At 36.5% G+C, this 13,764-nt stretch overlaps 2 protein-coding genes and 1 pseudogene across 3 annotated transcripts; all 3 read right to left on the bottom strand.

The window, feature by feature from the left end:
* LOC106355760 lies at positions 1-948 on the bottom strand. Its single transcript, XM_013795652.1, has 2 exons — positions 339-948; positions 1-158 (listed from the first exon to the last, which is right to left on the bottom strand). The coding sequence occupies exons 1-2, from the start codon at positions 946-948 to the stop codon at positions 1-3; spliced, it is 768 nt and encodes a 255-aa protein (XP_013651106.1).
* Positions 949-5,610: 4,662 nt separating this feature from the next.
* On the bottom strand, positions 5,611-7,832 carry LOC125586961 (1-acyl-sn-glycerol-3-phosphate acyltransferase 3-like). Of its 2 annotated transcripts, XM_048756936.1 has the most exons (11): positions 7,620-7,832; positions 7,402-7,524; positions 7,294-7,333; positions 7,135-7,208; positions 6,989-7,048; positions 6,846-6,923; positions 6,607-6,765; positions 6,416-6,541; positions 6,229-6,321; positions 6,069-6,155; positions 5,611-5,987 (listed from the first exon to the last, which is right to left on the bottom strand). In XM_048756936.1, the coding sequence occupies exons 1-11, from the start codon at positions 7,698-7,700 to the stop codon at positions 5,778-5,780; spliced, it is 1,131 nt and encodes a 376-aa protein (XP_048612893.1). In that variant the 5' UTR covers positions 7,701-7,832; the 3' UTR covers positions 5,611-5,777. The 2 variants fall into 2 exon arrangements, with proteins under 2 accessions (XP_048612893.1, XP_048612894.1); XM_048756937.1 differs by having other exon boundaries at positions 6,846-7,041; positions 7,620-7,651.
* Positions 7,833-7,940: 108 nt separating this feature from the next.
* On the bottom strand, positions 7,941-11,055 carry LOC106353606 (annotated as a pseudogene).
* Positions 11,056-13,764: the final 2,709 nt, after the last annotated feature.

The raw sequence follows: 13,764 nt of genomic DNA, 5'->3' as shown, positions 1-13,764 counted from the left end.
TCACTCATCGATACTCTCTGGCTCAACCAGAAAGTCTGATACGTCGAGATGAGTATCATCGTTCAAACCATGAAAGGATGGCCCAGGTTCATCAGAGATGAAGTTTGTTTCACCTCTTCCTTTCTCTTTTCCCTTTTGGGATTCTCTATATAGATCGGCTAAATGTTTTGGCGTACGACAATTACGTACCCAATGACCTTTCATGCCGCATCTGTAGCAAACCTTTCCTGTTTGCCTTTTATCATCCTGGCCCTTTTCATTCCTTTCATTTTCGTGGAAGTCTTTATTATTTCTTTCATCATAGGGACGGAATCTTCTTCCTCGTCCTCTTCCACGACCATGATAACGGTTTCCACCACGTCCACGACCTCGCCCTCTTCTATTATCATAATTGGATGATGCAACATTCGCTTCAGGGAATGGAGCAGATCCAGTGGGACGAGCTTGATGGTTTAAAGTCACGAGTTGATTATTCTGCTCCGCTACAAGGAGGACTTGCATCAACTCCGAGTAACGGGTATATCCATTCACCCGGTACTGTTGCTGCAGGATTACATTTTCAGGATGGAACGTGGAGAGAGTTTTCTCGATCATATCATAATCACTTATTTTCTCTCCACATAACATCATCCTCGAAGTAATTCTGAACATCGCGGAATTAAACTCACTAACACTTTTGTAATCCTGGAACCGGAGATGGATCCACTCGTGTTTAGCTTTCGGTAAGATCACATATTTCTGGTGATCGAACCTCTCTTTTAAAGATTTCCAGAGGTCACAAGGATCCTCTTTCGTAATATATTCATCCTTTAAACCATCATGGATGTGATGTCGTAAAAATATCATGGCTTTAGCCTTTTTCTCATCCGACACCGTTTTTGAACTATCTATGGTTTCCAAAAGCCCGCTTCCTCTCAGGTGCATCTTTGCACCCACTGCCCAGGTCATAATTATTTCCCGTAATATCCAGGGCATTAATTTCGAGCTTTGTCAAATTCGACATGATAACTGTATTCATAGAATAATATTATAAATATTGTAAAAACAGGAATTTAAATGCATAATTTAAATGCAAAAATTAAAGACATAAAATAAAAGCATAAACTTAAATTGCATAAATTTAAATTGCAGAAATTTAAATAGCATAAATAAAATTGGGAGGCTCAGCCTACCACATGATCCGAGGAGTCATAGACTACCATATTGATCATTTTTCAAAGTCCGAGGAGACATGGTCTACCATTTTGACTTTTACTTATTTCAAGGTCCGAGGAGACTTAGTCTGCCATTTTTGACCTTTTATTTTTATTCACGGAGGCAAAGCCTACCACGTGTTTCTCTGATCGTGAAGGCATAGCCTACCATAACGATCAGTCGGGGAAGGCAGCGCCTATCATCCCGAAAAATAAACGGAGAAGGTCCAGCCTCTCACTCCGAAATAATAATAAAATTTAAATAAATTAAATATATTGAAATACATAAATTTAAACATTACCTCGGCTGGTTTAAGAACTTTCGGATTGATAAGCCTCAGTTGGTCAGGGCCTCGTGCTGATAACGTAATATGTAATTATTATTATTATTATGTTTTTGTATAGTAAGGAAATAGAAATGGTGGAAACAAACGAGATAGAAAAACTGAAAGTGATTTTTCTTATCACAACTTCCTTACTGCAAAGTCCTATTTATAGGAGTGGAAGTTGTCGGTCTAAATCAGATATTTTACAAACAAACATTAAACTAATACTAAAAGGATAATCATCAATTTTAATATTATCTTATAACAAGTATTATCTTTTAACAATAGGCATTTATTTTTCTACCGAAACATATTTTGGTATGAAAACATATCCTCATAGTCGCTCTTCAGTCTTAAACCACCTGAATCTTTTCTAGATAGCCTCCCGGAAGCACCTAGAGCTGCCATCAGATAAATCATGTATTGCTCAAGAGGGTGGAAACGCCCTGCCAACCTCTCCGAGACCGGACCTGATTATTCCTACCCGATGGGTCTACGTCCATATGCCCATGAGTGCAGGATTCTTCAAAAAACGCGGGCTGATTCAGACATGGGAATTTTTGGTTGGAGAAATAAGTATTTTATAAATCCTACTAAATTTATGTTCATTTTTTTAGGCAATTCTCTCGAATAATTTTTTTAAGTTTTTGTCACAAAAATAACATTTAAGGAAGAAAATGACAAAATAGCCTTTTTTATTTTGAAAATTTTAATATTTATTTTTTAAAATTTAAAGCCATATTCTCAAAACTCCACCCCTTAACTCTAAACTATGAGTCTAGATTAGTTAACTTTAGGGTATAAATGTATTTTTATCCCTTAATAAAATTTCATTGAAAACTTTTTTTTGTGAAAATAAACTAAAAATGGCTATCCTAATAAATTTCTCTTTTTTTTTTTTTTTATCAAAACAACATATTTGGATGCAAAATATTCAGATGTTCGTTTGGAAACAATTGCATCAACTTTTAGATGTTTGATCTGGATACAAAATCAATAATTTATAGTTATTTAAGATAAAAAAATAGAGTTTGGATGTAACATTTGCATTTCAAAATCCAAAAGATCTAAAATTCTTCAATACAAATATAAAAGTTAATTAAATAAGTTACTGTAATTATGAAATAATATTTTTTAATTGGAAAATCATGTTTTCCGTTTAAACTGTAAGAATGAGTTTTCCACCAAAACCGCAAAATCATATTTTCTGTCAAAACTGTAAAATCGTATTTTCCCACCATAAATGTGAAATCATGTTTTCTACCAAAACCATAAATTCGTATTTTCCATCTGAAATTGTTAACTTATGTTTTCCACCAAAACCGTAAAATCGTATTTTCCCTCCAAAATATTTTCATAATGTTTTGTTTTTCAAGATATATGAATGTGAAATCAAACGCACAAACAATGAAAGCTAACAACGCTTCAATATTTGTTTCGATTGTTTATTTGTTATATCTAAATACGGTTTAAATTGGTTAAGTTCTCTGCCACAATTGTTACGCCCTTGACAAATTGGTTTCCCGAATGGAATTACATGGACAAATGATAGAAACAGAGTATTGATATATCTTGTTTTTAAGGGGGTTTAAACATTGTTTTAAATTATAATTTGAGTCTTTTATCGAGTTTTTGAGTTGATTTCGGTGGTTTTAGTGTTTTAGAAATATTTCAGGTATAACTTTGGAATATAGGCAGAAAAGAATGAGAATGGAGCTAAAAACACAAGAAACCATTGTTGGTGTCGAGAGCCAATCTACTGGCCAGTACAATCAGTCATATACACCACTTCACATACCTGGTTGAAGGTTTGTATATGTCCAACCTGACAGAGCAACCTGTCCAGACAGCATTTTCCAGACCTGACTGAAGGTTCGCAGGGTTTCAACCAGTCAGAGAAACCAATCCAAATCACTTTCATGCGACCGGTTGAAAAAAAAATTGACGGTCCAATTCATTTTTTTTAACAAAAATGACCTAAGGCATAAAAAACCCTATTTTTAGTCATCTTGGAGACTACTATTTATGTTATGTTTCTAAGTAGCATGTTTAGACAACCTAAGAGTTTTGGAGAGACGATTCCCTACTATGTTTCTAGAGAAGCTTTCTGAACCTCTTTTTATTGATTTCTATTGCTACTTTAGTGATTTCATGCGCTTCAATCTTTATGTTTAAGTAAATGTCTAGTTAGATTTAGGGTTTAAGAGAATTCATGGATTGATGATTATGATTTGTTAGAATGTGGAATTATCTATTGGTTTCTTCATCTAAGTTGTTCTTAACGCTCAATTAAATTGATCACCTAGTTTATGATATTAAGATGTTTAACACATCAAAATTGTTCGATTAAATGTTTGAATGAACCTAGAATGAGCGAAATATTCTTAGCATGTGGAAGTTGATGTTAGGGAGTTTCATGAACCTATCAAACTTTTTCTTATTGTATGTTTAGATTCTGAAATTCAACAGAAGTTAGTCTTTAGTATTCTAATACATAAGGTTTAGTACTAGAAGTAAGCTAGTCTAATTAAGATATTTGAGTTCTAGAACGTTTCTTAATGCATTCCTTATTGAGAATCATCTGTCAATTTGTGTTTCTTGTGAATTGCCTGTAAACCTAGCAATTTTAATCCAGTTGTTACGTAGTCTTTACATTCTCTCTACAATTAGATAACACAACAAAATCCTTTTTGGTTCTAGCTTAACTCTACCCTCGAAAAGTCATAATATAACTTTTGTTTTGGTGGATTGTATCTTTAAGTATTACAGCTTACTATTGTGTACTTGCAGTATTTAGTTAGTGGTTAAAACTATACTACAATATTTTCATTGATTGTAGCTAATTATGATTCCATTACCAAACGGAAACCGCTCTTCTTCTATCTCTAGTCAATTTCCTTTATTGCAACTGAGTTGATTGTAACTTAGTTGATTTCATTGATTGTAGCTAATTATGATTCCATTACGAAACGAAAAACGCTCCACGTCGTCTTCTATTTCATTAACTGTAACTTAGTTGGAAACCGTAGTCTCTCTTCTATCTATGGCGGCCACCGCCTCCTACCCCCGGTCGCTAGGAACCAGCCGTTTCTTTTTCTCCATTCTTCTCTTGTCTTTTGCTCCTCTATGTTATCCTCTCGTATTATTTGTATGTATTTTGTGGTCATGGTGAGTTGAGTTTAGTTCTTCTTGGGTCAGATTTGGTAGCTGACGAGCAGATCCAGTGATTTTCGACGAGTTGAGTTTGTCTACTCGGGTTTTTATATGGATTATGATCCGAGTTTTTGAGTTGTTGGTTCCTGGTGGAGCGACGGTCGTAAGTTCCAGATCCTTGTGGAGCGACGGTTTTTATGTTTTGTTTATTTGCTTAACCTCCTCGACGGTTTGGTAGCAGGTTTTTCCCCCCACCCTTCTGTTTAATAAGTTAATGGTCACTGTTAGGCTATCATAGGTCAGAATTGGTGGGAATTTATCTTATAGAGACAGATCCCCAAAATCTAAGTTCTTCTCAAGCCGCTACTATAGATAAAAGAAGAGTCAGTTTCAAGGATCCGAGCTTATGTTTTAACAATTTGGCCCTAATTTTGAATCTTCCATATTGATGGTAAATATGCGACATAAGTGTGTCATCTTTATGGCCTCCTTCTTTCATGCTCATGATGCTATCTTGTATCCATTGCATTATTTTCACTTTCAAAATAGTGTGGAAGCGATAAGAAGAGATCACAGTCCTCCTTAGCTCGTCATGTTCTCCTTAACTGCAACAACTACTCAATGATGCTCAGTAATGCTTACGCCTTGAAAATTAGTATAAAAACTAGTTTGTTGGATGGTAGTATCTCAATCTGTGACGGGTTCTATTTATATATTCTTTTGAGCTCTTTATGTTTATCTACCGGTGATTTTTTTTTAAATTGATTTAGTTTTTTTTTTTGATTTGTTGTTTAAACTTTGTCTTTTTAAGGTATGAAACTAAATAGTATTAAAAAAGAGCAAAACAGCTCCTTCCTAATTACAGCAAGTACATGCAAAGATTTTAGTCACATATTTTAAAATGACAATGCTACTGTGAGTAGAAAAGATTTAATGAAAACATATAAAATGGTTGATATCCTATAAAAATAAAAACAATTCATGTAATATATATATTGAATATATATAAGACTAATCATAAACAAATAGTAATTTTGGTTATATTGATACAGATATTAAACATGAGCAAATGAACACTCTGGCTTGAACAGAAATTTCTCTCCTCCTATGCAGAAATAAGCTGTTCTTGTAGAGGTCTCTTTGCAGGAGTTGAACGGTGTGACTCAGAAGATTGAATAAGTACTTGCATTGTTATTGTTGCAATCACCAAGATGACCACAAACAAGCATATGATCTCCCAAGAGGCCACCATAGAGAGCCATTGAAGCAGCTTGAAACCACCGTACATAAGAAGACATACCCAAACTATCACCACCTGTTTCCAACAATAACAACATGTTTCATGAGAGAAGTCAATATAATAGCATTTAGCAGTAAGATTGGTCATGTTTCTTACGATCAGTGGTTTGATTGGCCGGTTGATTTGGTGAACATCCAAGTCGCTGAACACGTCTTTTGTGAAGTATGTCTCAAGTTGAGCATCCTGATTATTAAAAGTAAGCAAAATGTAGAGACAAATGAAGTTTTATTTTAATTCAAAAAGTTTGTTTGTGAACCTTGGTGATAAATAGATCTTGGCACCATTGAGCAATACCATCATCAGTTTCTGGCAAGTCACTCATCTTGTGACGTCTTAGCTGCAAATTCAACTTCAAGAAAGAAGAAACAAAAAGTTTCTGATAAGTTCTCAAACATTTTGTTTATGTGAATGAAAAGAAAAGACGCATTATTATCTGTTGTAACCTCAGATGATTGTCCACTGAACATCCTAAGCAGAGTTGGTTTAGGCTGATTGTTACGAACGGTTAAGGTACAATCATAAACCGCAGGGACAAATGACCTTATGTGAGACACCGCCGACACAAATCCCTGGTTTTTGCATATCTTATGTAAGTCCAACCTAACAATAACCTGAAGAAGCAAGTGAAAATCACCTTTGTACGAGGAATCAAGACATTTCGAGGAGATGGTAAGCTTCTGATATAGGCGTATTCTTGAGCAGCTTCAAGCTTCTCTTGAGTGAAACGAGTTCCTTCAACAAAAAGAGCCAACCAGAATGTCATAGGAAAGTCCTCAAACCGTTTAAAACCTGCCTGCAAGAAGTAATAACAACGACATGTTTCAAGAACATCATAAAGCAGAGTCAAATCTAAGCTCACAGAGCAAAACTGACCGTGAGGGTCTTCTCATCTTTATCCCAGCTTCTTTCCAAGAAAATGTAATCCGAAAACCACATTGACCAACCTATGATCTGTTGAAAGACTTGCAGTGATACACAGTACACTAAAAACAAGAAGATTAAGAAAAAAAACTCACTGGAAGGTACTTGGCTTCTTTTTTCATGATGGCTAGAGAGCTTCCAAGACAACCTGCACGCTGTTAAATTTCATCAAATAGTATTCAATCAGAAAAAACAAAAGATTATCCCCCAAATTTAAAGAAATCTTGTTTCAGACAAAGACCTGAGCCATGACCCATCCAATAAGCCAATCAATGTCACTTCTATGGTTAGATAAAACAAGTGCATGTTCTTTCCCTGGTAACGTTATATCAAGAACAAGAATCATTAGTTTCGAATACTTAAAGACTTATGTCACGTAAACTCTTAGTTCATCCCTTACCAAGTAACTGTAGAGTCTCTGCGTCAGCGTATAAATTAACCTGCAGTAACAACACAATATCACATATCAGACTGAACACTAAAAAAGATTTCAATAGAAATCACAAACCTTTATACAAGCCCACCAATCAATCAGCCATATAAGCTGCAACCAAAGTAACTCCACAACGTTTTTGTTGATTCTTCTATATAAGCTTTTGGAGAATGGACGAACAATGATGAAGAACACAAGCTGGAAACAAACAAAAAAACCATTAAAGAAGACAAAATGTTTTAGTCATTTCGCTTCCATGAATAAAGACAAGGTTAAACAAAAATGGGTATGACCTGAATGAGATTGACGATGAGGCCTGAGACCAAGAAGAGGACACCAACAGGGACAAAGACAAGAGCCGCAGGAATCGCCATGTCTGAAACAGAGCAAAGGAAACACAAAGTAACAGAAGAAGATAAAGATTGTTGGAGAAGAACACAATCTTTTTTTTTCCCTTTTTTACTCGGATTCCTTTCGGAGAATTATAGAAATGAAAATTAAAGAACATCATTCATTGTAATTTTTTTGGATGCAAGAGCGTTTTTCAAGCGTTATTTTTAGCCCTTTAAGCGTTTCTCTCTCTCTCTCTCTTAGTTGACAAACACATGGAGACATGTGCGCATGTAATCTTTTAAACAGAAACAAGAATAAAATAGCATAGATTATGTATGCTAATCTTATCATATCGATAGGTATGTTTTTTTCTTAAAATACTATTTATTAGTTATCCCCTGATCAATGTTTCTTGACCTCTAGCAACATATGCTTCTTGAGTCTTTCCAACTCTTCAAGTAGCTTCTTCAGACCACTACTACTACTACACCATTTGCTTCTGCACTGGTTTCTCCTGGCTCAGCCTCAGCAGATAGTTGTAACAGGTTTCCCAAGTTTGGTTTTGTCTTCCATAGCTGCGAGTTCAAGGGCTTTTGCACAGACAGGGAAACACTGACCGTCCCATGACTCCAAGATCACGCCTGAGCCAATGCAAGTGGTTCCTTCATAGAAGGCTGCAAACTGTCCAGCAGCTAGACCTTGGTCGTCTTCATCTAGATGTACAACCGCAACATCTCCTTCCATTTCAAAGCTGCAGCTGTAGAAGCCAGGCCCATGCCGGACCTATATAAACTCAACTTATTCAGTGCCAAGTAGCCATCGTCTGTAGAAAGCAATCGAACCATACCTTGCAACGGAGCTGGTTAACATTGCCTGGAGGTTTCCCGCTAAGCCATCTTAAAGAGCCAACACGGAAAACCCGCCTTCTCTTGTCGATTGAGTAGTAGTTTCTTGAGACAAACACAACATTGTTCTTGGTGTCCTTCTCAACAACATACCAGGGTCCACCGGGTAAACGCAAGCCTTGGCGTTGTCCAATTGTGTAAAACCAAAACCCCCGATGGTTACCGAGAAATCTCCAGTTTCAGCTTCCAGTATAATCCCTTTCATCTCTCCTATGTGTCTTCCGACAAAATCACTGAACTTTATCTATTACAGCAAACCATACTCATCATATGTTACAGAGTTATACTAAGCGTCTACTATCATAAACTAGATGAACAAACTAGAAAGTGGTACCTTCCCAAGGAAACATATTCCTTGTGAATCCTTTCTGTCTTTGTTTGGCAAATCAAATTCTGTGGCAAGTTTGCGAACTTCTTCCTGGACATCAGAAAACAAACAAAATGCTCTCTTTTTTTTTTCATTTTATGTTTCGTAATGAAACAGAGGCATGTGTACTTAAACCTCTCACAATTTTGCAAACATAGAACTACCTTCTTGACGCAGCCAAGTGGGAATAGCAGTCGCTTAAGCTGAGTTTGACATAGATGTGAGAGGAAGTAGGTTTGATCTTTCACCTGAAAAAAGCAGAAAAATAATAATAATGAGATTAAACAAAGCAATGTACCTTAAGAAGCATAAGTAGTAAGCCTGCAACACAAGGTTACAATGCAAATATCAGAACCAAAAAGGGACATTCTCTCTAGCACAGCAAAAAACAACACATGCTTTGGTACCATGCTGTGTTTAAAATGGCGATCGCCTTTTGCACCAAGGCGCAAGGCGCACTGTGGCGATGGCTCCACCGCCATGGAACCCTGAGGCGAGCCTAGTTTCCCCAAGGCGCTCGCCTAGGTGCGCTTTGCCCATAAGGCAGTGGCTTAAAGGCGATGCAAAGGCGCGCCTTGGAGACTGTAAGTTAACCGGCACTAAACCAAGTAGAAACTAAACCCTACTCTAACTAATTAACCAATCTTAAAACCAAACCAAACGTCAAAAATACTCCTCAAAACCCTAACTTCCTCTTTATAAAAGTTAAAACCAAACATTAAAAATACTCACCAAAACATAGATCTAACTGTGTTTTGCTTAAGGTTAGAGTATTATCTACTCTTCTCTAGTCTCATAGGTTCTTCTTCTTATTATAACTTCTTTATGTAACACCAAGTAACACCAATACTCGTGCTTGTTACATAACAAGACAATAAGACATAGTTAACGTTAACTTTCAACTAGTCTTCAAGGCGAGCGCCTCGGTGCGCCTTGGCGCAAGGCACACACCTCATCGCCATGGAGCGCCATGCGCCATTTTAAACACAGGTACCATGTCTTGTGATAGTTCCAGAACAGATGATGAATCAGTTTGATCAGCAGGAGGATGGACAACTTTAGCATAATGAACTGAAGCAATGTACTCATACTCCATTCCACTGATTGCATCCATGAATGCACCTGAACAATACAAAGTCATTCTATAGCTGATCAGTCAAAATACTTGAACTGAAAGAAGCAATCTGTTTTACAAACGAGTAAGCAGAAGAGGTTACCAAACTTAATTCTAGTGTTGCATAGAACATCCGGATTAGGTGTGCGTCCACAACGGTACTCCTCTATAATGTCGGAAACCTGATGAAACCCAATCAGAAACCCAACGCACGCACACTAAAGAGAAGCATTTGAAGAAAGAACTTACAACTCTTTCCCAGTACTCATCTGTTAAATGCAGAACCTTCAAAGGTACATCAACCTAGAAAAATTAAATAGCACACCACTAGAAGCAGTAAAACATCTTCCTTTCATTACTAAGTATAAAAAAAGCATTAATCTTTACAATCATACCTGCTCACAAACATGCTTTGCATATTTCAAATCATCTTCCCAGGGACACTGGTTCCAGAAATTCTCAAAGCCTTCCTACAGAACATTAAAAAACAAACATCACACAAACACCCCCCCCCCCCACCCCCCCATGTTGAGACATTGAGAGACATTTGAGATTATTAGGCACACCTGGAACCAGATTTTAAGATAGAAAGCTGTACTGGAGTGTCCAGCGGCGTGGAGGAGGCGGAGGGCGACGCTGCTATCGACGCCGCCGCTGAGGAGGACGGCCACACGAAGAGGCTTGTTAGGCATGGAGCAGGAGAGGTGATGGTCACCGAGAAACGCATGGCGACTGTAGCTGCGGCGCGGAAGAGGAGATTGGGAGTGAAAGTAAGAGGAGGATAAGGGAGAGACGCGTAAGTAGAGCGAGAGAGAAGAAGACGATAGGGGAGGGAGGCGAAACAGCGATGGTAAGGGCTTCACAACCGCTGACAACATCGGTGTTCGATGGATTTTGTCTCATCCCCTCTGTTTGAATCAATTGCTCCAGTACCTTTGTGCCTGATAAAAAAATTCTCGAGTAGTCCTGCCCTAAGAATTAATTAAATAAAATTTTATTACATCCGAAAAATAAGCAAAAGACCACGAAACCACCAGACATGCTCAATTATAACTCAACCAAGAGCATTGGTGCAGACCATCCAGACCCGACCCATAAAATTCGGATCTGTTTCTCCATAACTTCAGTAAGAGTTGGTCTAACAGTAAACATTTGTGTTACTGTGTAACTTAATAAAACTTCAACTAAGTCGCACTTTTCGTAAATGTAAAACTTAGTAAAAGTTCAACTAATTTTGATTGTATCTTTTACATTGAAATTTATTTTTTTGAAACACATTGGCAATATGTTCTTCTATTGTATCTTTTACATTGACAATATGTTCTTTTATTGAAGTTAAATAAATAACGATAATTTTATAGAGAAAAAGTAGAGACATTAGATTAGGAAATGTATTTTACAGAGATTACATTAGGAAAGGCATTTTACATAAACTTAACAAAAGTAGATAAAAATTGCATGTCATAACTCATAAACAGATAACTAATCTCCAATTGGCCAGTCACGAGCAGTCAAATGAATTTCATTGCAAAAGACCCAAGCTGCACATTGCCAGAAACACCGATCGCATTTCCAGCGTGTTCTTGATCCATCTATGGAGACTACAAACACTGGTTATATTATTGCGCTGCACCAGCAATCATAGCAGACGTTGGGATCTATTCTTTCCAATAGAGAAATAAACATCTCAGGTTTACCGTAACCCCAATGGCCAGAGAGCGCCCAACTAGTGATCATGTGATACATCCGATCAACATATTCACGAGTAAAACAGGATAGTTGTGAACCAATCCTCTATGATCAAGTTGATTATAAGCCTACAATTATATATACAAGTTCATAAAATTAAAATTCATCCATAAATTTAAAAGTACAACAATACATAAGTTCATAAGTACAACAATTCCGGTCTTGGCGGGAAAAATTGATTTTGCGATTTTGGCGGGAAAAATCAATTTTGCAGTTTTGGCAGAAAAACTTAATTTTGCAGTTTTGACGGGAAAACTCGATTTTGCAGTTTTGGCGGAAAAACTCATTTTTGCGGTTTTGGCGGAAAACTAGATTTTCTGATTTTGGCAGAGAAACTCGATTTTTCGGTTTTGCCATGGGGTCCATAATGACCATATAAAAAAATTTTAATTTATAAGCCTACAATTACATATACAAATTCATAAAATTAAAATTCATCCATAAATTCATAAGTACAACAATTTCGGTTTTGGCGAGAAAAATCGATTTTGCGGTTTTGGGAGGAAAACTGGATTTTCCGATTTTGGCGGGAAAATTCGATTTTGCGTTTTGAAGAAAACCTCAATTTTGCGGTTCTGACGGAAAATCTCGATTTTCTGGTTCTGGCGGGAAAATTTGATATCAAAATTTAAGCGAAAAAATCGATTTTACGATTTTAGCGGAAAAACTTAAATTTTAGAAACCTTAGGTTTTGTGACCATTGGACAGTCCACGTCCATAAAGCCCAAAACCAACAAAGACCATTTTCTTAATGGTCTTCCACATTTTGTCCAATAAAAACCAATGGAAAAAATGGGTTTGTCCATATTAAGCCCGTTTGTATATGGACATGGGCAACCAATGGACGGCCCGCCCATTTGACACCTCTATGATCAACGCTAAATGCTAAGTTCATCATACCATATACATATTTGGCCAACAAGCATCCTCTCTCACCAGCAAGATGATTTTTTTCCCTTCCTTCATCAAGTAAATGGAGGATGAAGTATTCATACATACCTCGCAAGTAGATGGCCTCTGGATTACCCAGTTGGTAGCACTTAAGCCTGAATATTCTAACATCATTGACCTTATCTAGCCAGTCATTCAAGAAAATGAGATTGGCAGATTTGTAAAAGTAATCTTCTCTGCCAACTGCGTTAACCCGGGGAAAGCAACTCTTGCACAACCAAAGTCCCGGATACTGGTTGTTGCAACCTTGGATAGAATCTTGTGAATTATGGAAGGAGGGAGAGAAGCCAAGTTGAAGTTCGCCATGGAGAGATATTCGTTTAATCAAGTAAATGGAGAGATATTCGTTTTATGAAATAAATTGAGAGTATTCCCGTTAAATTTATTTGGAGAAGTTGATAATGATCCTCTGGCCCATCTACAAGTAGACGCCTCGAGAAGACACGAGTTCAGAAGACACGACTTGTCACTGCAACAGTCGCATGCCTTGGATTTGATACTTTTGGATTTGAAACTTTGTATAACTTTAATGGATAAAAATATATAACTTTGTATAAGCAAATGAAATAACTGATTTAGAGTTGTCTAAAATCATGAAACTAAGAATTTTTTTAACGATTTAGATAGTCTAAATGTAAGAAACTATGTAAAATTTTATGAAATTTAGATATTATATGGTTATATTTTGCAAGAAATGATAGCAAGAAGCATTATCGGAGATAATAAATGAAAATGCTAATATTTAGTAATTTTAATTTCTGCTATTTAATGATTTATTACCCCAACTACAAGTTGTAACTCTTCCAGTTAAGAGTGATTTGATATACGCTCCAGAAGACACGACTTCTTCTACACGACTTCTCATGGCAACAGTCGCATGCATTGGATTTAAAACTTTGTATAATTTTAATTGTTAAAAAAATATAACTTTTGTATAAGTAAGTGAAATAACTGATTTAGATTGTCTAAATATATGAAACTAAGCAAAATTTTAACGATTTAGATCGTCTAAATATATG

The sequence above is a fragment of the Brassica napus genome, chromosome C5 (assembly GCF_020379485.1).
Source record: "Brassica napus cultivar Da-Ae chromosome C5, Da-Ae, whole genome shotgun sequence".
Lineage (NCBI taxonomy): Eukaryota > Viridiplantae > Streptophyta > Magnoliopsida > Brassicales > Brassicaceae > Brassica > Brassica napus.
Note: the sequence above shows the minus strand (reverse complement) of the source record. Positions and strands in the feature narration are given on the sequence as shown.